Here is a 22008-nt window from a genome sequence, read left to right as displayed (position 1 = left end):
TAGCGATGCTATTTACACTAAGTGAAAATAATGATATATTCTATTTACACCACGTAAAAGTAGCAGTTCTTTGCAATATGTGTAAATAGTAATTAGATGCAATCTATTATTTTGGCAGATACATACTATTTGCCCCTCAGTATTGTTGTACATAACAGGAGGCAATAATAACAGAGTGTAAATTATTATATTTATTAAAATTAGTAATAATTACACCTAACACCTAACCCTAATCCTACCCAATAAATACTCTTATTATAATTAAACATTTCGTTAGGCACGTTATTTCCACTTTTAGAACATTTTCTTCATTTTTATTGAAAGTAAATGCCTTTCCAATGTGATATTTGATGGAAAAAGGAAGAAGAGTGAGCTTGGCAAAAGGCGGAATCGAACCCGAGTCGATTGCATCAACACCTAGTTCCACGAGCCTTACACTCTATTGAATACGCCACTGAAGACGTTGAAACACATGCGTCTTTTTTTAATCTTGTGTGGTCCACCCAGGCATTGTAGGGCGGAGCTAGTGTAAATAGCACTTTCCAACCACGCACGCTATTTGCACTTGGTGTAAATAGACATTCTGATTTTTTCCCCCCATCACCACCACCCAAATGCTAAACGATTTGTGATCAGGAAAGTGTGATACAGTTGTGCCACTGATAAAGTTTCACTCAAGACAACAGCATGTTAAGATAAAGAAAAATATATTTTTTTACTCAAAAGAGGTACATACTTTCTCTTACCCCTGGACACTAAAGTGAGCTCTAGTGAACCAGATCCCTTGGGAGCGAGACCACTGGGCCCTGCGTCTGAATATAATGACCCACTCACCATCAGCAGACAGCTAAACCCACTTGGGTGTAAACTAAATTAAAAGAGCAATGTTGGCTGTACTTGCGGGGGATTATGGGGTGGCCGGCACCGCCTCGGTGGCTCATCTCCACTGGACTCCCTAATACAGCGGGCTGTTTACTCAGGCTTTGGAGTTATTCCTCTGGAATTAAGCCCTAGTGCCCACCTGTCAATCACCCAGGCCCTACTTCTGCCCATTTTGAAGCTCCAAATGGTCACAGAAAAGCTCTTCTTGGCTGGTAAGGGATCTCGCTGTGCCATGTCAGCAGGCCCGTACTGGACCCGCTGGCCTGACAGAGGAGAGGAAGATGTTCCTCACTCTGATTTCCTACGCCTGGAGTCGGCATGCAAACACGAAAGGATTTGGCAGTAAATATCAAGACTTCATCTGCAGCCACAAGAACGCAAGAAGCATGTAAATACGTGCTCTGCTTGTGTTCTCTGCTGCTTCTGTTTGATTTGAAACGTTGTCAGGCAATATGACAGCAGGTGTGTGCGTGCATGCATTGGAGCATGGCTTATTCAGCAGCGGGTGATTAATGGCCACTTGGGTAGGCTCTCTGTTAATAAGGTGGGAGGTATGAAAATCGGATGTACCTGTTAATATTAGTTTTGACTAATGATTCCTCCTGTTAGTCAAGCTCAAAGGGGGTCTAATGAGGGTGACGTCTGGTTATTAATGAAGCAATACAATGTTTATCATGCACCGCATTGCCAGCAAATGAATGGGTGTGAAATTTGATCTATTCCAATGTAATTGAGGCACATCTATCTTTGGATTACATTCTTTCAAGTTGGAATGAAGGGATTGGAAAGAGAGACGCTGAGCTGTTGATTAGTCTCGCAGGGTTATGACGGGAAGCCTATGCCTCTAATTCACCTTTCATTCATTACAACTCTATCCATCACGCTTAAAGCCATCAGCATTCAAAATCCAGCCCGTGAAAAGGAATCACAAACTTGTCACACCTTCCCTGCTCTTAATTTGTCATCAAGCTCAAATGTAGATATCACATGCAGGTGTTTCAATAACGGGGATATGTGCATAAACTGATGCATCTATTAATTATTTCTATTAAACATGCACACAACATTATGTGAACCAGGTTTGAATAATTTCAATAAATAGGACTATTCAATTAAATCGATTAACTTGGTTATTGGGATTTTAATTTTTACTTACTTTTATACCACTATGTCTAAATAAATTCGAAATAAAACTCAACTGTTTCTCAAATGTTATAAATGAAACTAGACACCTCAAAATTATAATGTACGTTATGAAAAATGGACGTCTATTTTGAGATTTGCATTAGATGATGAAAAAGGCAATTACATATAAAATAGTAGAAATTAAAATACACTATTAAATATCCAATATTGTATTTATTGATATTAATAAGGATATGTGTGATTGAATGTGTACAATACATTTATGTATTTTTAATATGCTCTTTAAATAAAGGTTGAGTTGAAAAGAAAAAAATCAGAATTTCAGACAAAATAAAACTCTAAATACTGGCCAATACATCATAATAATCACCAGTAACTAATATACTGTAATAACACTGTGTATGCCTTCCTCTTTTTCTACCATGATACACCCAATTAATCTTACAAACCTGAGATCTTCAGGTTGCCTTATTACATTCTACTCCTAACACTGGGCAATGCTCAGAATATATCACAGACATAGATAGAGATTTTCGTATTCCTAAGTGGTCTGACTGTAACATACGGCCAATTTACACTTTTCGTATGTGTCTTATTTATGTAAAATAGCATCTCTCTTCACGAACAGGGCTCTTCATCACCTGTTCCAAGATGCTAATGAAAAGTTTAAATCGCTTGATTTGGCACCGTAGTACAATTCTGTCTCAGTGACAAGGGTATGAAATTGAAACCCGGTCATCTGTTTAAATATCCCAGTTATTGTCAGATGCTAATGAAAACAATCTTTCACGGTTAAATTTGTGTGGAGAAATTACATTAAAAAACACATAAACCAAGAGGGCCTGACTGATGAAATGCACAAGATAGAGGAGAGGCAAGGAGAACGCTCCACAAAGTTCACTGCATTGATGCCCACAGTTTCCCAGTGTTATTGCTTCTCAGTGTCTGGGATCAGACGGAGTTTGATTTCTTCCCACTAGGAAGAAAAAAATCAGAGCTGTTCTGCTTGCCTTCCCTCTGATGAATTCGGTTAATGACAATGAATTGCAGAAGCATATCTATGCCAAAACAACTCTTGCTTCATTGGTTATACTCCTCAGTTCAGTAAATGTGTTAATCGCACAATTATTCCAGAAGGTAATATGCATTAAAAAATGAAAAGAACCCTCAAGCTTGCATAAAAAAGACCTCTAAATGATATACACAAAAAATAAATAATATGGTGATGCAAGTGTGCCTATTGAATGGAGTCGGTTTAGCTGAAAATTACATTAAAAATAGAACAAAAGCTTTATGATTTAATCTTAATGCCTTGGATTTGCATAATAAAGATCCCTAGGAGCTTCATGCACAGGTAACTGTTTAGCATTTAGTGCTTAAAATGTTCCCATGATGCAATGTGATCAGTCCCTGGTCAGCAATGCAATGTTTTCACCACAGAGCTGATGTTTGAAGCCAGCTTTGCATGAAGAAGGTCACAACTGTACATCTGTAACTTTATGGTGCTGTCAGAACGTGCGTCTAATTCAGATTAGTACAGAACGTAAGGAAATAGCATTATAAAGAATAAATAACCATCGTTCATCATTTCAATAGTCCAATTTAGACATTCTGACTATATGTAACTTTGAAAGTACATGTCGACTCATTCTACTAACACTACTTAGACTTACTTATAGTTAGTTGAATGTCTAAAATAGACTATCGAAAGTGTAACCGATTCACTTGTGATGTTTAAAGAGGAACAAGACAAATATAGTAAATCATGTTGGTTAAACAATGAATAAATGAACAACTTGTTCAAGGGTGTTCAAGTATAATAATTTGACTAACCTGATTAACCCAATCAACCTGAAAATTTCCAGCTGTGGATTTTCCTCAAGAGGTTTAGATACAGGCATACTGGGAGATGCACATAAACGGATTACCGAAAATTAATAAAATGCGCTGTGAATTACATGCAAAGCATGAAACATACATAAAGTCCCACACCTACACTGGCTTCTTGAGTCGGGACAGCTGCCAGTCATTGGGAATAGCACTGTTCATTCAAGGTTGTCGGAAAATTTAGGTTCTGTTTTGCTCACATTGGCTGAATTTCGGTTTCCGTTCCTTCCTGGAGAACTGCTATTCATGTGTCAACAATCAGAGCAGAATGCACAAACAGAAAAACCCTGATGGGTGACAAATTATGGAGTAAGTTGTTTTTGAACGTGTACCACTGCATAAACAGAATGCAACATGACTGTTTCAAGCTCTGGCTCATGAAAATAATCAAGGATATGTCACCGTGAGCCTATGGGTTGTCTCGGCACATTGTCTCCGCATACAAAAGACATCACTGATGCCTTCTCCGACATCACCATTGCGCTTTGGCAAGAAAATAATATGTTTGACAAATAAAATTATGACTGGCAGACAACTAACTGGCTCTTGTCTGTAGGCAGGAATACATTTCTCTGCTGTGCTGTCTTGTCATGTATTAACCTCAAAAAAGACGCAGTATGTCCTAACAGCAGCGTTTTACTCATGTTCTCTCAGAATTGTGGATGACTGGCAGAATGATTGACATAAAGCAGTGCTGGATCAGGAGTACGGCAGGATCCCGATGTCAAAATCAAAATCATTGTGATCGTGCATTGGCACAAAATAACAATCTACATTGTAAGAAATGATGATTGCCAATCTATGAAAAGACTGCCAGAACAAAGTATGCACGATAAAGAGATGCTTTCGTGCGATAAAAAGAGGCAAGCTACTGAAACAAGCAGCATGGGGAAAGTACTTGAGCTTTCTGCCCTCTATGCTGGAGAAATGCACACAAGGATGCTGGGAAATCTGTGGAGAGCCTTAACATCTGTCCACTGGCCAGGGCTGATGTCCTGCCAGCCGACAGCTTCTTTACCCTCTGTAGTGGAAACGTTTGCCACAAAACAATCCCATGTGGAGTCTCAGCAGAGTCAAAGCTCTGTCCTTGAGAAATCCTCAATCCACTCTCAATGAGTGACACTGAGAAGACATATTAGTCTTAAATGAAAATGCATTGTGATGTACTGATAACAATAACTAATGAATGGCATACTTCAAGGGAGGGCCTAAATTATATTTACAAACGTATAAATTACGTATAAAATAATAGTTGAACTCTTTCCCCAAACATAATTTTCTTGGTTTCCGTGTTTTCACTGTTATACGCTAGGGTGCGCTATGACACATCTTCTGAAAAGCCGCGTTTCCACTGCAGGAACTTTCCCCAGGAACTAGGGACTTTGGGGTGGTACTCTGTGTGTTTCGATCACAAGGACCAGGGTCAAAATTAAGTTATAAAAAATTCCCCCTAAGAAAGTCCCTGCTCTAGAGGTCACGCAACATTTATTTCAACCATTTTCCACCATTTTTAAAAAAGTCTGTTTCAGTGCGTGCAGTAAGAGTTGTTTGCTATTCGAATCAACAATGGAGTTTAAAAAATGCGACTGGGGGATGAGGTTCAGGCCTTATTAAGATTTTATGTGGCAGAAACTGGAAAGTCGAGTGCAGTCCTACGTCAACGGACTAATTTGCCTATTCTTCACGGTACTTTAGACCACGATGGAAACAAAGACAGCAACATGTCTGGGGGACAAAAAGTTCCTGGGACAAATTGTTCTGGATAATTTCTGTAGAAACGCAGCTATAGAGTACTGAATCTCCTGAATAAAGCACATGCGAAGAAGTTGTAGCAACAAGCGATATCATATGTAATCATATGCATATGTAAAATAACACGATCATCAACATTTAACAGCATATAAATCAACACTGCCTAATGCTACTGAATGAAATGTCTATAGGACTGTGACGCATTAGGAGTGTTGATGAATTCGATTTACTCCATCTATGTTTTGATCATCATTCTGAATCCGAACCAGATGTAGTCTATTACAAAAAACATGAATTTCTCAGCTTTTTGCTCAAAATGTTGCTTTTTTGTTTTGTTTGTTTGTTTAAAAGCAGAGGGTCTGCTCTTTCTTTTGATTTATTGCATGTTCAGATATATTCATACAACAAAATATTCTGGCGGCCATGACATTTTTGTGAAAATGATAAAAAAAAAACGCTGGCAGTGCCTGGCAAAATAAAACCCGTGAGTTAAAAAGTATAAACTTTTTAGTTCTAATTTTATTTTAGGAATTTATAATTTGACAATAAACATCTAAATCTTTTTTGAGGAAAATCTGCCTATTCAGTGTGTGTTGTGTTATGTAAACACCCATTTTCTCCATATTAGGTTTTCTGCCTAACACTTTCAGCTCTGTGATTGGTGGTCCAGCTGTGAAATATAGAGGGCCAAGCCATAGCAAGTCAAAGAAAGACTCATTTTAAATGACAAGGAAATTGACCAAATCTATGGCCCCTCTAAATGGCTGGAGTTAATCGGCAAAGGAAGACCTACACAAGAGCTTAATTTGTGCAGAAAGCCAAAGCTTTTTAAAGCATTTCAACCACAGTAATTAAGCAAAACCCCTGGATGACAGCATCAATCAAGAAGATAAAGCTTTACTGGTGGAAATGTTTGCTGTTTGGGTAAGTTATTTAAAATCGACGTAACGTTACTGATTTTATTCTGGCCGCTGCTGCCACTTTTTTATATGTTAAGCTTTAGTTGAAAAAAAACAACTTTATTTTGTATAATAGCTACATTTTTTCCAAATCATAAGTTTAATACGGCCTGTTACGTACATATAATTGGCTGATGTGCCAGTGTAATGATATGATTTAGTATCAACATATGTGGAAGTGTCTGACGCTAATGGGCTTTGGTCTGAGTGCTGTCATGATACATTACATTAAATGTTGTTGGTTTTGTGGCCATTTGTCACCATATTCCGCTGAAATGACAGACCGATTGTGTGATGATGCAATACTTTGTAATCATGATTTGCATTTTATTACTTTTTAATTTTGGTGATTACTCTCACGCTCACTTTGATGTTTGCTTGTGGCATTTGTTTGTCAGCAGCCATATCACCCTGTAGCCCAAGACTGGTTTCCCACTGAAGCTAAGCAGGGCTGAGCCTGGTTAGTACATGGATGGGAGACCAAACTGGGAAAACTAGGTAGCTGCTGGTAGAGGTGTTAGTGAGGCCAGCAGGGGGTGCTCACCCTGTGGTCTGTGTGGGTTCTAACGCCCCAGTATAGTGATGGGGACACTATACTGTAACAAGCACCGTCCTTCGGATGAGATGTTAAACCGAGGTCCTGACTCTCTGTGGTCATTAAAAATCCCAGGATGTCCTTCAATAAAGAGTAGGGGTGTAACCCCGGCATCCTGGTGAAAATTTGCCCATTGGCCCCTGTCCATCATGGCCTCCTAATCATCCCCATATATATACGATTGGTATCATCCCTCAGTCTCCTCTCCACCAATCAGCTGGTGTGTGGTGGGCGTACTGGCACAATATGGCTGCCGTCGCATCATCCAGGTGGATGCACATTGGTGGTGGTTGAGGAGATTCCCCCTTCTATGTAAAAGCGCTTTGAGTGAGTGCCTAGAAAAGCGCTATATAAATGTAATAAATTATTATTATTATTAATTATTTCTTGTCAAAGGTAACATGCAGTATTATAGTAGAGGACACAGTAATCTAGGCTGAGTTTACTTATTTCCAGATATGTTTCGAGAGTCCTGATTCGCTACAGGTGTCATTGTTTATAATTGTCAAATATTCATTACAAGTTAATAGTTATTTTCTTAACCATTTTTCTTATTACATATTTTCAAGAAACATTTTCTTATTATTATTACAATTAAAAGCACTTGCTCTTGCCCTGCTTAATATTCTTTCTTGCATTTGTTCAATGTATTTATTTGGAAATAATTATGAATTATAAATCATTAAAAAAATCTGATCAAATTGAATGGTAAACTAATTGCAGATGTTACAATTCATCACAACCATAAGGTAGAACAAGTAAACTAATCAAATCTTTGTTTGTCACTACTGAAGATTCAATAATTACAGATTCTTAACTAATTTCTGACATATTCGGCAGCTTTGTTTCACACTGGACGAAATGTTATTTTGAGAGGCACTGCACCAAACAGCACCACTAGGTAACCCGCCTCCATTAAGCAGTTTATTACTTTTTCATAAACACTGTGTTCCCTGAGGACTTAGCTGATGACTGAGACTGAGCAAAAGCAAACCATGTTGGATGGTAGCTTACGAAGGGTATACATTGATTTAAATGTACATGCATGCAGCTCAATGCTGCAGTAGAATGCAGTACAGCCTACAGCGGTATCCAATGTCAGTAGTCTTTAAAGGGGACAGTTACTATACATATGAGAATATGACTCTCAAATGGGCCATAAAATGCACTCTTGGATCTCAAATGCACATCACGTATCCCTCCTGACCCAGAAAGGGCACTTATAGGCCTGTATGGGCAGTGTGTATAAATCCCGCTCTTGGTAAAAATTTTAACAGGTATTCCCAACCTTAACTTTGCAAGCTGTGCTAAAGATTTGCACGGCTGCAGGAATGAAGATGGATGTTTATGTCCCTGCACCATAGCGACACGTTCCTGTGCGGATACAGGGACAGAGAATGAGTAATAATCGTAGAGATTAATATCAATGATCCAACGTTCCTATTCTTGATGAGTCTTGTAATTAGAACCAGCAGGGCAGAATGTAAAGCAGCTGTAGCATCTGAAACACCTGCGTCGTCAATTTTAACATTTTGTATATAGAACTTTAAGCTTGCCGCTCGGTTATTAACTCCTTTCTGTACTTATTTATTTATATTTTGCCACTAGTGGGGTAGTTGGCACCATTCTTGACTCACCCCACAGCTCTCCTGCCATAATCCTTTATAGCGCATTTTTCCCTAGCAGGGCTGACTAATAATCACTGTGCCGCAAGGGGAAGAGAGATTGACCTTCAAAGGGATTTCTGGATTTTCTGAGGTATTAGACAATGCCGGATGCCTTTACTAAAATAACACGTTACTCAGAGACAGCAGTCAAAATATTTGTAATAGAGAGCAAAGCGAACAAAGGGACACGAGGGCAATAATAACGCTGGGTCATCTGATTCACAGCGCACTGCAGACATTATCCACATGTCTCTATAGGGTAAAAGATTCATGGTTTACTGATGACAGGCTCAGCTGATGTAGCCCTGCATGTTTTAACCCAGCAGCACACCACTAATCTCAGGGCCCACCCACAAGTGATGACACCATGTAGAGTGTTTGTATCAGGGGTAAAATAGTACTGTGGATGGAGACAGACAATAGCCGCTTTTCCACTGTCGGGCCAGGGCTTTCAACGGTCCGAACTGGGATAAAAGCCTCGGACCTGTAGCACCGAGCCCAAAACCATGCTGCGTTTCCACTGTCGGGCTAGAAGATCCGCAGCGCTTCACTAAAACCCGCCCGTAACACACCTCTCTGGAACGTCACACAAACCCAACCAATCAGTTCACCAACAAATGGAAGTTTTATCAGAAAACTAATCAGAAAGAAATCACTGGAAACTAGAGAGATTGCAAAACGAACACTATAAAGGGGGCCGTTTGTTGCAATTTTTGTCATTAACTTAAAGAACCCCAGTATTGATGTTTTACCATAGTTCTACAATAGTAATATTATACATTGAACATAATGAATTAATTTGTGTCAAGATTGCACATTAGTCCCACAGAAATACAGTGGTATTTACCGTTATTTCACAAAAGAAAAAGGAGACACATACTTATTCAGTCGTGTCTGTTTCTGTTTATTTGTAGTGACAGGACAGTATGTTTACATCATATTTAGAAAGAAATAAAGAAACATTTCTACAAATTTCCCAGCAAAAATACGACCTGAGGAGCTTTAGCACTCTCTAGAGTGACAGTCCCAGTAAAGTTAAACAATATTTTCAGTCAGAGAAAGAGAGGAAGCTCTGGAAGAGTTGCTAAATTTTTTTTTACATATGCAGAGCTAAATATGGATATCAGACAGTCCGGTATAAAGAGACGATACATACTGACAGATAAAATAAATACATGATTGTGATAGGCTATATGATTTGATTTGATTGATTTCTTTAAGCAGTTATATTTATCATATTTACTATGGTAATGGTTAGAGCACATAGTCTTTTGCATCAGATATACATTTCTGCCTTTTACGGTGATCAGAATCCTCATCGGATCACAAACAGAAGTTATTTCAAACACTCACTGCTGTCTGAAAGTGAGTTTTGAGCTAAAGTTATTTTAAAAGTCTTTAATGCTAGCTGGTATATGAAACCCACTGCCTCCAAACTTACATAAACCTTTGTTTGTAACCATTCCTCAAGCACGAGCTGGCTCGCTTTGGACCAAGGTATTCGACGACGAGGCCCGGTCAAGCCCCGAAAGTGACAGTGGAAACGCGACTGGCCCTGGCACACACTAGCACGCCCGCATTTGGCCTGACAGTGAAAACGAGGCTAATGATGTTGAGGGCAAAACCTGTCTTCAATACTTTTACCTTTATTTAGGTCAATGGCACAATGCAATTTGTTTGTGTGTCGAATGTTTGCCAGTTCCCGCCTCCTTCTTCCCTTATGACCGAACTCCTTTTATCCCACTGAAGCTCCTCCATGAGCCTCGCTCCATTCCCACGGCTCTCGGGCCCGCCCTGCTTGCCACAACAAATAAATTAGTATTTTGAAAATAATGATTAGAATGTTTACACACACTTTCTACTGGATGGTTAGACCACATGACATTTTAGGGCAATTCAATTTAAAACCAGAATATAGCTCTATTCTAAAAATGTCCTTGCTTTGAAGCAGCTTGTATGTGGAGTAAAAAAAAAATTCTAGATAAACTAGCCACAATATAATTGGCTCACAACGCCATGAGGGGGCCCTGAGCACCATAGAGGCAACGGGGGTGTCCTGAACGCTAGCGGGTACCACATACAACTTCACAAGACTTTAAAATTGGAGATTTCAGACACGCAAAAAGCAGGTAGCTCAGAAACCAGTGAAGTAAATAAGATTTTGTTGAGGCCAAACAGAATAAACGAAATTACAAGAGCCAAGAAGCTTGGGGCAGGTGACTAGAGATATAAATCTTTATGTGTTCGGGCTACAGGCTAACCTCTGATTAACTGCATTTGGGGGAAATTTACAGCTGTGGATCTCCTCAGCAACAAAATCATAAATGAATCTCAATGAAGGATTGAGGCAAGTTACAAGGACCAGGATGAATTACTTCAAGGTTCAGTAGTATGTGGTGATCTTAATCCTGATAATCGAGCATGTTCCAATTCGCACAAGCTCTATAAACAGACAAGATGGAAAGACCATCAAACCTCAAGGTATTTCAAAATTGCAGAGGGATCATCCAGAGTCCTGTTTACAATCTCAACATGAGATGTGGGCGTACCAGCGGCCGTACACACGGGCCCTAGATCCATGAGCAGACCTTTATAAGTAAAAAAGGCTTATTTCACTTATCTCTTACTTCCAGAGTATATAGGACACAGAATATCAAAACGCCAAGATAGTCACAACCCCACTGCTCCCTTCAAACATGCCTTGTCCTGTCTTGCCCTTACTGATAAAAGTGCAGCTAAAAAATGCTGACCAAAAACAGTATTTTCCTTAAAGTGTCCCCTGTTCTGATCTCTAAAATTAGTATTTCAGTTAAAAGACTGGTAAATATTTGACAATATGGAGAGCCACAATAGCAATAAATAATGCCTGCAAGGCAACAGGACCTAGAGCAGCATTTTGTTTACACCAACCTAAAGAATACCACTGATGTAGAGGGATGAATGTCCGGTCATCATTTACTCATGTCGTTCCGAACTGGTATGGCTTTATTATGTGGAACACAGAAGAAGATATTTTGAACCATTATCATGTAGCCCTAATTGGATCCTATTGATTTCCACTGTATGGACACAGACATTTCTCAAAATATCTTCTTTTATGTTCCACAGAAGTAAGGTGAACTATCCCATTGGATGAATGGGGAAAGCATTTCAAGGGAATCTCCATGGGAAATGTAATTGAATGTAATGCATGGGGAGTAAAAACCTAAGCACCAAACCAAAGATTTGTTCCACCCTCAGAGTTTTACACGCAATCCATCCTGGCTCAGAGGGTTCCCTGGCTTTGGTCCTGCAGTGTAGTTCATTTCTAAGGTGTTAAACATGTCCATCTGTTTTCCCCCGGCAGAAGCTACAACGCTGCGTGAATCCCGGCGAGCACCTTGATCATCCGCAGTGGCAGTTGTTCCCTGCCGAAAAGCCCACGAGCAGACCTGGCTAATCTCAGGCTCCGTGGCAGAGATGGATGGAGGCACATGGACGCATCCATCTGCTGGAACCCTCTTGCCTAATAGACCCTGCAGTGTAGCTGGGAGTGAGGGTGGTCATCCTGACAACGAGTCTCAGACGCTGGAGAGGACTCCTGCGCGCTCTGGGCTGTAAATGACTGGAACTTCAAATGCCACTTTGAGTTGAGTTCAATTTTTTTCCCTGATACAGTAAATAAAACCCCAAGGGTACTCTTGCAATTCAATCTTAATTCATTATAGCTCTCTTCATAAAAGAATCCCCAAAAATTAACCTATTAACCTAATTTTTAAAACTTATTTTCAAAACTTTCAAACATGGCTTTATAAAGTCAACATTAAAATTTGAACTGAAATTCAGCATTCTGCTTGCTACCTCAATTCAAATCAGAATATTTCTAAGTTTAATTCTGAATGGTGTAAAGAATCTGAACTTTTGACATTAAAGTTGCACTATGTAACTTTTTTTCCAGTAAAATATCCAAAAACCACTAGGCCAGTGTTATATATTTTGTTCTGTTGAGTACTTACAAAATCCCAAATGTTTCCAACTATTTGTAAATCGTGAGAAAATTGCTATTTTAACCAAGGAACCGGGACGTGTGAGGGAGTCGCCTGTCGATGGCGTCATATCCACGTTACCCTCGGTTTCTGGTTTTATTTTGTAGAAACGCTTTACTCTGACTGCAGTGTGCAACAAGTGTCATAGCAGCTGCCAAGCAAACGCACAGAGTAATGTCATAACATCATATTCAACACACTCAGATGTATCTAATATGATAAACAGAGCTGCGTTACCTCATACTCATGACTGGAAAAGCCGAAGTGGCACCGGTGACTGTGTCATAATAAAAGTCTCGCTGCTCGCGAGGCGTGTTCATTCATCTTATTAACAATCGCTCCAGTGGCCTTGCTCAGCTCCACAACACTCAGCCCTGCTCTGCTTCATACTACAGTAACGTTAATAATCGCGTCCATGAACATGATTAATGCCCGAGTCCTATCCCGATTCTTTTCCACCGGCTGTAAGGTGAAGACCACATGTCCTCTGCTCTGCGCTCAAACGTGGCATCATCAAACTACGCCTTTGTTTTGAAAAGGCGACCTCTAGTGGACGGAAAAGTTACATAGTGCACCTTTAAAAAGTATGGTTTGCTGGTGCACATCATTCAGACACAAAAAGAAGTCTGATGTCAAACGGGCTCTCATCTCCACCAAAAGTTCTAGTGTAAATGCAGCCTTGTCTCTGCCCGAGATCCCTAGGGATTATGATACTCCACAGAGAGGAAAGTGTCACAGCAATATCATTAACTCATGCTTCAAGTCTAGGAATGCATGAAATCATGATGTCAAACTTCCATTGTGGATTCAACAGTACACCAAATTTGACTACTTATTAATATCTACATTGAGGCTAGCCTGGGGCAATCCACATGTCAGTGGAACCAGGCCAAAACCGGGAAGCGAGGAAGAGAGATGGCGAAAGGAAGTGAAAGAGAGACTTTGGAGATGAGGAGGAGGAGGAGCCGTGAGTGAGTGGGCCCAGATGGGCATCTGCTGCACTCTTGCAGGCTGAACTAATCCTTTCGGTTAGCGGCGCTCACAGGGCAAAGCCTCTCTGATGGCAGATGTCCTCTATACTCTGTCGCTTGCCTTTTTGCCCTCTACCAATGCATCCACCCGTCACAACCAATGAGGCCCATCACTTAGACTAACGTACACGCACATACGTTGACTACTAAATCTACAGGGTAGTGCTATTAAATCTGTAAGGTAGCATGAATGCTGGGTCAAGATCAGAGGTGGCAGTAATATATTACAGCAAACACATATAGGCAGACATGCTGCCTACTGTTAAGGGTGCTTTCACACTTGGTTCGATTGCCTGGTCCGAACCCGAGTTTGATTGCTCCCCCCTCCTCCTTTGGTTTCAAAGCATCAGCACATAACAGCACTTGCATCTGTCTGCCGTGAATGTACTGCAAATGTTCTAAACAATGCGGGAATCCAGCAGAAACGAGATATACATTCTCTCTGCTTGCAGTGCATCAGCCACGCTTATCAGGTAAGTGAGTGAGAACACGCAAAAACACAGTTTTATTGAATCATACATCATCAATAGAGTTCACATGAACCATATGCCAGACCCAGACTTGGGTACAATTCGTGGGTGCGCACCCGAGTTCGGAAACTCTGACATTTTTCGAATTCCGGGAGAGCACCAAAAGTGCTAGTGTGAATGCACCCAAAGTCTAAGCTTTACAAATTATTTTACAAAGAAGAGGAAAAAGAAGAAGAAGAAAAAGAAGAAGAAAAAGAAGAAGAAGAAGAAGAAGAAGAAGAAGAAGAAGAAGAAGAAGAAGAAGAAGAAGAAGAAGAAGAAGAAGAAGAAGAAGAAAAAGAAGAAGAAGAAGAAGAAAAAAATATAAATTATAAAATATTATATATAGTGTATAGGGTTAAACTGACCACCCGAATCAACAAGAGTCCCAAACAGCCAGTACAAGCAGCAAGCATTGAAGAGGCAAAATAATAGACTAGGGACGATCTCACGGAGTTATTAAATGCTTGTTAAGATTAATAAACACCCTCCAATGAAGCATCTCCCCAGACACACTGCTTCCTGAAAAGGGTTAGACATCATACATGCTTCCTTAAAGACCCTGTGGCGGGCTTACACTTAAGCAAGCATATGACTGAGGGGAACGAGAGAGAGCGAGAGAGCGAGAGAGAGAAAGTAGGTGATAAAGGACGCAGTGTTGGAGGTAAAAAAAACACAGAGAGAAAGCAAGAGAGGTGGAGGTTGGAGAAAGCAAAAGACTAATGAAACTGAAACATCAGGGGTATTCATTTCAAGGGAGAAGAAAATTAATAAGCATGAAAAATAATAATCCTCAACATTGGGCCACATGGAATGATTAAAGCAAAACAGCAAACCAATTATTACAGGGTGAGCAATGCGGTGAAGTCTTGACAAAGAAGTAAACAACCGAACTAACCGGCATGCGAGCACACACACCTCCGCCGGCGACTGCATCTGCATTACACCAGCACAGCACCCAGCTAACCACACGCATACTGACTAACAAGTGCTGATGACTCAAATCAATTTAGTTCTAGTTAACAGTTCAACTGTAACTCATGACCAGAGAGCGACGCTCCTTCAAAAATGAAATGTACATTTTTTAGAAGACATTGGGCCAGATTTACTAAACAGGGAAAATTTGAGTGAGAGTGCAATTCCACAAAAGCATTGATGGAAGTGGAAAGTTCTGCATGTGATCTACTGACGACGCACAAATGAAAGAACACAGATGCAGACGCATCATTTTCATAATGACCAACGCAATCTACCAGGAGCAGCGAAAATTAGCATCTGGTTTACGACATGCTTTTTTAGGTGTTAAATAATGCCACAAATACCGGTAAATTGACTAGCAAATTAGTAAATCCCCTTAGTAAATCACCTTGCATGTTCATTTAAACACTCTCCTCCCATAAATTTTGCGTCTGAAAGGGAAACTCCTACAAATGCATATGCAATAAGGTCAGCCGCAAAAATTGTGTCTTTTCAGCACATTTTTTTCACAGCACGCCTTTAGTAAATCCGGACAAAGTTGTTTGTTTTATTTTTTTGCGCTGGTGCAAACTGTGAGTAAATCTGCACATTATGTGGTCTTAATATGCTCTTTTTATTCCCAATAAAAGTTCAAGGGCAATTTGCCTGATGAAAAATAACACCATAAACCAGCCTAAGCCAGTTTGGTGGTCTCATCTGACCATAGCTGGTTTTAGAGGGGTTTTGGGCACTGGAAGACCACTTAGCTAAACCACGAATGTAACCGTACCTTAACTCTGAAGCCAGTAATTTATCCCTTATAGGTATGGCGCTATTTAAGGTTATACTTGATTTGAAGGATGGTTGCTAGGATTGGGACACCAGCACCTCCAAAAAAAATTATGGTGGCACTCGGTAAAACGGGCCCTTATGGCAGCTGATTAGCTGTCGGAGAGCAGTTTTATTCAGGGGGGCATGACGAGAGCGACTCGCTCCATAAATCTACAACAGTTCTGATAATGACACTCAGACTGTGTGCAGTGCTATAATCCATTAGGCCCTCTCACCATTACAGCACCTTTCCCAGAGGCTGCCTCGGAGCTTAGCCGAACCCCAGACAAGCATGAGAAAAACATAGCAACAAGAAATTAAGGGTTGTGGCATGCGGGCACATGCTTAAACCCCCTAATGGATCTGTGTGCCTTAGCTAGGGAAAAAAATAGCCAATCATCAGCAGTGGATTTGCTATAAAAAGCTAAGGGCGACTGAGGGAAGATGGCTGCAAACTAAATCATTAAGAGAGAAAGATCACACTGAGCCTCATTTGCTAACGGAGAGATATACTGTGAAGGTTCTGATGCAAATAACTGATGCTAATTTCAGAATTCATGCATTCATTCTTGAATATTTTAGACTAACGACACACACTACCACCAGCATATTTGCATCTGCTAGCACCCTAATACTGGTCAAAATGGTGACTTATACTATACAGATGTGAATAACTTAATTAAATAGGCAATAAAAACCCTTTGTAGGACTAGCAGCAGCTGCTAATGTTTCTTTAACAAGTCTATTTGAACAAATAGCCCACAAATTAATCAGCACATGAGTTGTAATGACCTATAACTCTTATTCAATTGACAAGACATCCATTGCATAGCGTGTTATTACAACTGAAAGATCAAATTGACCCTGCATCACAATTTACACATTTCGTCCCCTTGGAATTATAAGGTTCTATCTGCGTTCTGAGCAGTTTTGAGATATTGAGCTTCAAAGTTTTTGCATTACATATAGGAAAATGTATATGGGGAACAAGTTTCTTTCAAACATGAAAATAACAGGGACCCTAAATGTATTCTAAATATACAATATCAAAATCCTCTCAAAATTGTAAATGGGGATTTTTGGAATGGGTCAAATGCAGATAGAACCTTCTAATTCTAAAAAAACACTTTTCGCTTAGAATTATAAGGTTCTATCTGCCAAACCATTATTTGAACATTAAATATAAAAAATAATGTTGTAACAATGTCTCAACATGTGTTGGAATGTAAAATTTTATCCTTTCTTATGACATTTATTTCATATTTTTAGCACTTCCATGTATTTAGGACATTTCAAATTAAGCTAGGCAGGTCTAAATATTTTGTCCAGTGCAGATGTAAATTTTTGGTACCAATTTGGTGGGTAATTAAACACATTATTGCAGAAATTGTTCATCTTTCTTTTGTTTAGACAGAAAGCAGCTACTGTAATACATCTGAGCAGGATTTTATTCCACCTAAAGTGGGCCAGGTAAAATGTCTTTCTCTCTAGACATCAGTATGGCTGAAATAACATGCTAACGTTTATTGTTGTAATTAAGACCCCATCAATTAAACTTTTTACTATTTGACCTTCAAGGCTTAATATTGTAAAAATTAAGACATTTTAAGACTTTAAAAACTGCAAGAAAACAGACATGCTTCAGCAAATTAATTCATAAAGTTTAATAATCATTGAAAAATGATTCACTGACTATATGTGATGCCTGGAATTCGGGCTGCTGTCCTTGACAAGATCGTCAATAAAATTGTCGATCTTGAGGTTTCTTAAAAACTTTGCATTGTGTGCCATAATCCTCACAGATATTGTGTGTCTGCGATCTTTCCTGTCAAGGAAAAAGCCGGCGACACAACCTATAAAGTTGATCCTGATTGGTCCTCTTCTGTGCATTCAAAGTGCTGATTGGCTCACGCAGATAGAACCTTATAGAGCCAAGTCAGAGTTCGACTTTGTAGATAGAACCTTTTTGTTTTTCAATAAAAAGTCCCAAAATGTACACAACTTTAAAAAAAAACATCACATAATGTAAATAAGTTGTCACAGAATACGAATATGTGAATAACTCAATTTTGACAAAAACGTCAGATAGAACCTTATAATTCCAAGGGGACGATTTTTCTCCAAAAACAGGAGGCTTGAACATGCACTATTTTGGATGTTTTAAAGTTGAAAAACTGAAAACTGATGCAAAGTTGAAGTCAAATGACCCCCAAATGCACAGATTAAAATCATCGTGTCATGTCTTAATAGAGCGTTATTTGCTAAAACAGATAAAAAATTTGAAATGCTTGTTTGCAAAAACAACAAAGGTTTTTGTGGCTTTGATCCATTCACTCTTCAGACAGATGCATTTCTCTATAACATGTTAAGTACAATGAGTTTATATATGAGTTTCCATCATTTTAATCTGAAATAATAACTGTCAATCACTGAGGAATTTATATATAATGAAAACACTGACTGATCTGTCATGAACACAATAATACATTTGCATAAGAACCTCGCAGACAAATATTGATGAAGCATTCTGACAAAAGCAGCGGCTGAAAAAGATACATCAAAATGCCTTTTTTTCTCTGTGCTATCTGCATTTGTTCATAACTAAAATAACACTTAACTTTCCTTGATAGCAGATGCTTCATATCGAGACAACTTGAATACAACTTGAGAGAAAGCTTATTAATGAATCCATCACCATTTACTTGAGGCAATCTCAATCATTAAGTAAAAATACACAAATTTATCTCTATCCACAAATCTGTTGCGTTGAAAAATGATCATTGACAGAAGGAAGAAGAATAGCAATGGGGAAGAGACAGAGGGACGCATACAGGCTAGAGTTGTTGTATTGCAATTGAAACCAGAAGGTCATAAAGCTTTGATAGTTCCAGTATTTACTATCACCTTAAATCATGTACAACTACAGCAAACTTTTCTATAATAAGTTTTCATGCATGCACGCCGCTGTGGAGAGCATTGCCACTTCACCCGTTTTATGCTTATGAGCTTGAGGCTATTCACAGGCAACTAAATCATCTTTCACTGGAGAGAAATTGCACCTCGTGGAGAAAGACAAAGCTTGAACAAGCCATTCAGAAGATATCGAATGGGGCATTGACCGGGAAACCTTGATGCACGATGGGTAAAGTTAGGCAAAAAATGTAATTGCTTACCAAGCACACCAAGCCGATAGTTTACGGTTATGACGATGACGTTGCCGTAACTGGCCAAGATGCTTCCATCAAACATATTTCCTGTTCCTTCCATGTATGATCCTCCGTGAATGAAAACCATCACCGGTTTGGGGCTCCCACTTTCACGAATGTCTGGAAAAAGGAGGATAGAAATGATTGAATGACAAATTACTGTAGACAGCTGGAAATGCATTCAGAGCTGAGGGCTCCCATTTTGCTCAAATTGGCCACATTGGCTTTGTTTTTGAGACTTGATCAATTTTAGAAATGAGCTCATTAATTTCCTAGGCAATATGAATGTCATGTTCCTGGTGATCGAAAAATTCCCTTTTTTTTTTCTTTCTCTTGAAGGGCCTGCCAGCAATAAAAGTCATTCTAGTAATGCTTTGAATTAACTAAAGATTTGAACTAACTAAGAAAGAAAGAAGGTGGGCAAACTTAAAGTAAGGGGACCTTGTCTGCGCTCTCTGAATAGGATCCGCCTGCCGCTTCACCTCATCTTCTCAGATCCCATTTTTCTTTTAGCAATGGAAATTGCACACTTTTGAAATTTTCATACATGGCTAAGGCAAAGTAATCCACTTTGGGCAAATTGTCTCTGTCCGAGAGGGAGGTATTTTCAAAACACAAATGCGATGCAGATGATAACTTTCGTCTTGCTTGAGGGAGAGTGCCATTTCATCATGGTTGCAAAGCCTTCACATAAATCTCGGTTATTTTATTGGGCGTGCAGGGACCTGCTTCCGGGAGGTCTCGTAACAAGCGAAAAAAGCAAATGAAAAAAGCAATCATTTTCCAAAACAATTTTCTTAAGGCCCCTAAACAAGACCACCTCTTGCCAAATGTGCACACAATAGTTATTTTTTATCAGTCAACGTAATTTCTTGTTTCTCTTCTTGTCTCAGTTAACTCGTTTCTTCTTGTAAAATGCTCTAAGTGAGATTTTTCTTCTGTATCAGGCGATTCTCGTCTAGTCTCATCGCCTTCTCTTCTCATCTCACCCCTTCCATTTCGTCTGTTTTCCTCTTGCAAAATGCTCAAAACAAAACTTCTTTATGTCTCTTTATTTTCTCATCTTGTCTCATCTCATCCAGTCTCATTTTCTCACCTGTCCCCAGTTCTTCTTCTTCTTCATCATCAGGCAAAGTCATTTCTCGTCTTGTCTCCTCTCATGTCCTCTCACCTCGTCCTGTCCAATCTCTTCTGTTCTTCTCTTTCCAAGGTGAAAAAGTCCAGAGTGATTCTCACCTCACCTTTTCCTGTCCCGTCCCACTTTTTCAAGTCTTGAAAAGTGCCATTTGCACAATGTCTCATATTGTCACAATGTCTCATTGTTATGCCCCTGCCTGCCCCGTTTCATCTCTTCTTACCAAATGCTCAGAGAACAGTCCTATGATCTCCTCTTTTCTCGTCTCCCCTTCCCATTGCTTTTCCTCTTTATCAGAGATGTAATGTCTCATCTTCTCACTTTTCATCTCATCTTGCATCTTTTTGAAAATGCTTCAAGTGAGATTTCCTCACAACAGACTTTGTCTCGTCTTGTCTCACTGGGTCCCTTCCTGTACCATCTCTTCTGTTTTCCTCAGATGTCAAATTTGGACTCAATGGTTCTTATTCTCCTCTTCTCCATATAATGTCTCTTCTCTTTTCTCAACTTATCTTGTCTCACCACTTCCTGATACGTATTTCTTCCTGCCAGTGTTGTGACTTTGTGTATGAAAGAGTGCTTTATTAAGCTTTCATCAAAATTAAGCATTAATTAGGTTTTAATATCTTATATTTATTTTGATACTGAACTGAATGACCCATGAGCCACGGAAGAATGTAAACTAGAAGGCTAGTGAGTCTATCAGTGTCCAGCAGGAGGCAAAGACAGGAAGTGATTCCTCAGAGAAATGAATACTCCATTGATCCCAGTCTTCATTCAGACTGACAGAAATTCTCTTCATCAGCAGGCTGGAGTTCATGTGTGTATGCGCACACCAGTTCTTTTGTATTTTCCTCAGTCTTTTATAAATGTCATATGTCAACAATAAGTCCAGTGTACCACAGTTTTTCTCTAAAACGTCACTCCTAAATGTTTTTCTGTCACTGTTGAAATGTGACCAACTATGTTGGCTCGCGAACACTAAGCTATGTTTGTGAACGGAAAGGTTAAGAGGTAAGTAAGGTATTTGCTTTTTTAAATTATGTTTTGCCCATACAATGAAAGTCAATGGGGTCCAATGTTGTTTTGAATGGACAAAAACAGTTAAAACATTGTTCAAATGATGTGTTCCACAGAAAAGAGAAAGTCATATGAGTTTGGAATCAGGAGTTTTGTCAAACTAAAAGCTGGTTACTTTGAGGTGATCTGTGTAAGACTTTTACTTTTGCAAATCCCATTTCTTCGGATTTTCGATCTGGCACAATCTAAGACCACATACTTGCATCGTCTCTTGGGCCTTTTGCTACCGATTGCTTAGAAAAAGTCAATAAACGTTGTACGTTTCATACTAAAGCACCAGATTAATGAACGTGTCAAAAGCGGCTATTGATTTTGGTGATAGTTTGCTTTAGTAAATCTCCAGCAA

General features: G+C 39.4%; 1 protein-coding gene across 1 annotated transcript in view; it reads right to left on the bottom strand.

Annotated features, from left to right (window-relative positions):
- Positions 1-19561, bottom strand: part of nlgn1 (neuroligin 1) — a 159309-nt gene extending 139748 nt beyond the window's left edge. Inside the window, exon 1 of the mRNA XM_079845127.1 lies at positions 19415-19561. Coding sequence (XP_079701253.1) covers positions 19415-19535 — 121 coding nt within the window. The 5' untranslated portion in view covers positions 19536-19561. The remainder of the gene's footprint in view (positions 1-19414) is intronic.
- Positions 19562-22008: the final 2447 nt, after the last annotated feature.

The sequence above is a fragment of the Gobio gobio genome (genome assembly GCF_949357685.1).
Source record: "Gobio gobio genome assembly, chromosome: 19".
Taxonomy (NCBI): domain Eukaryota; kingdom Metazoa; phylum Chordata; class Actinopteri; order Cypriniformes; family Gobionidae; genus Gobio; species Gobio gobio.
Note: the sequence above shows the minus strand (reverse complement) of the source record. Positions and strands in the feature narration are given on the sequence as shown.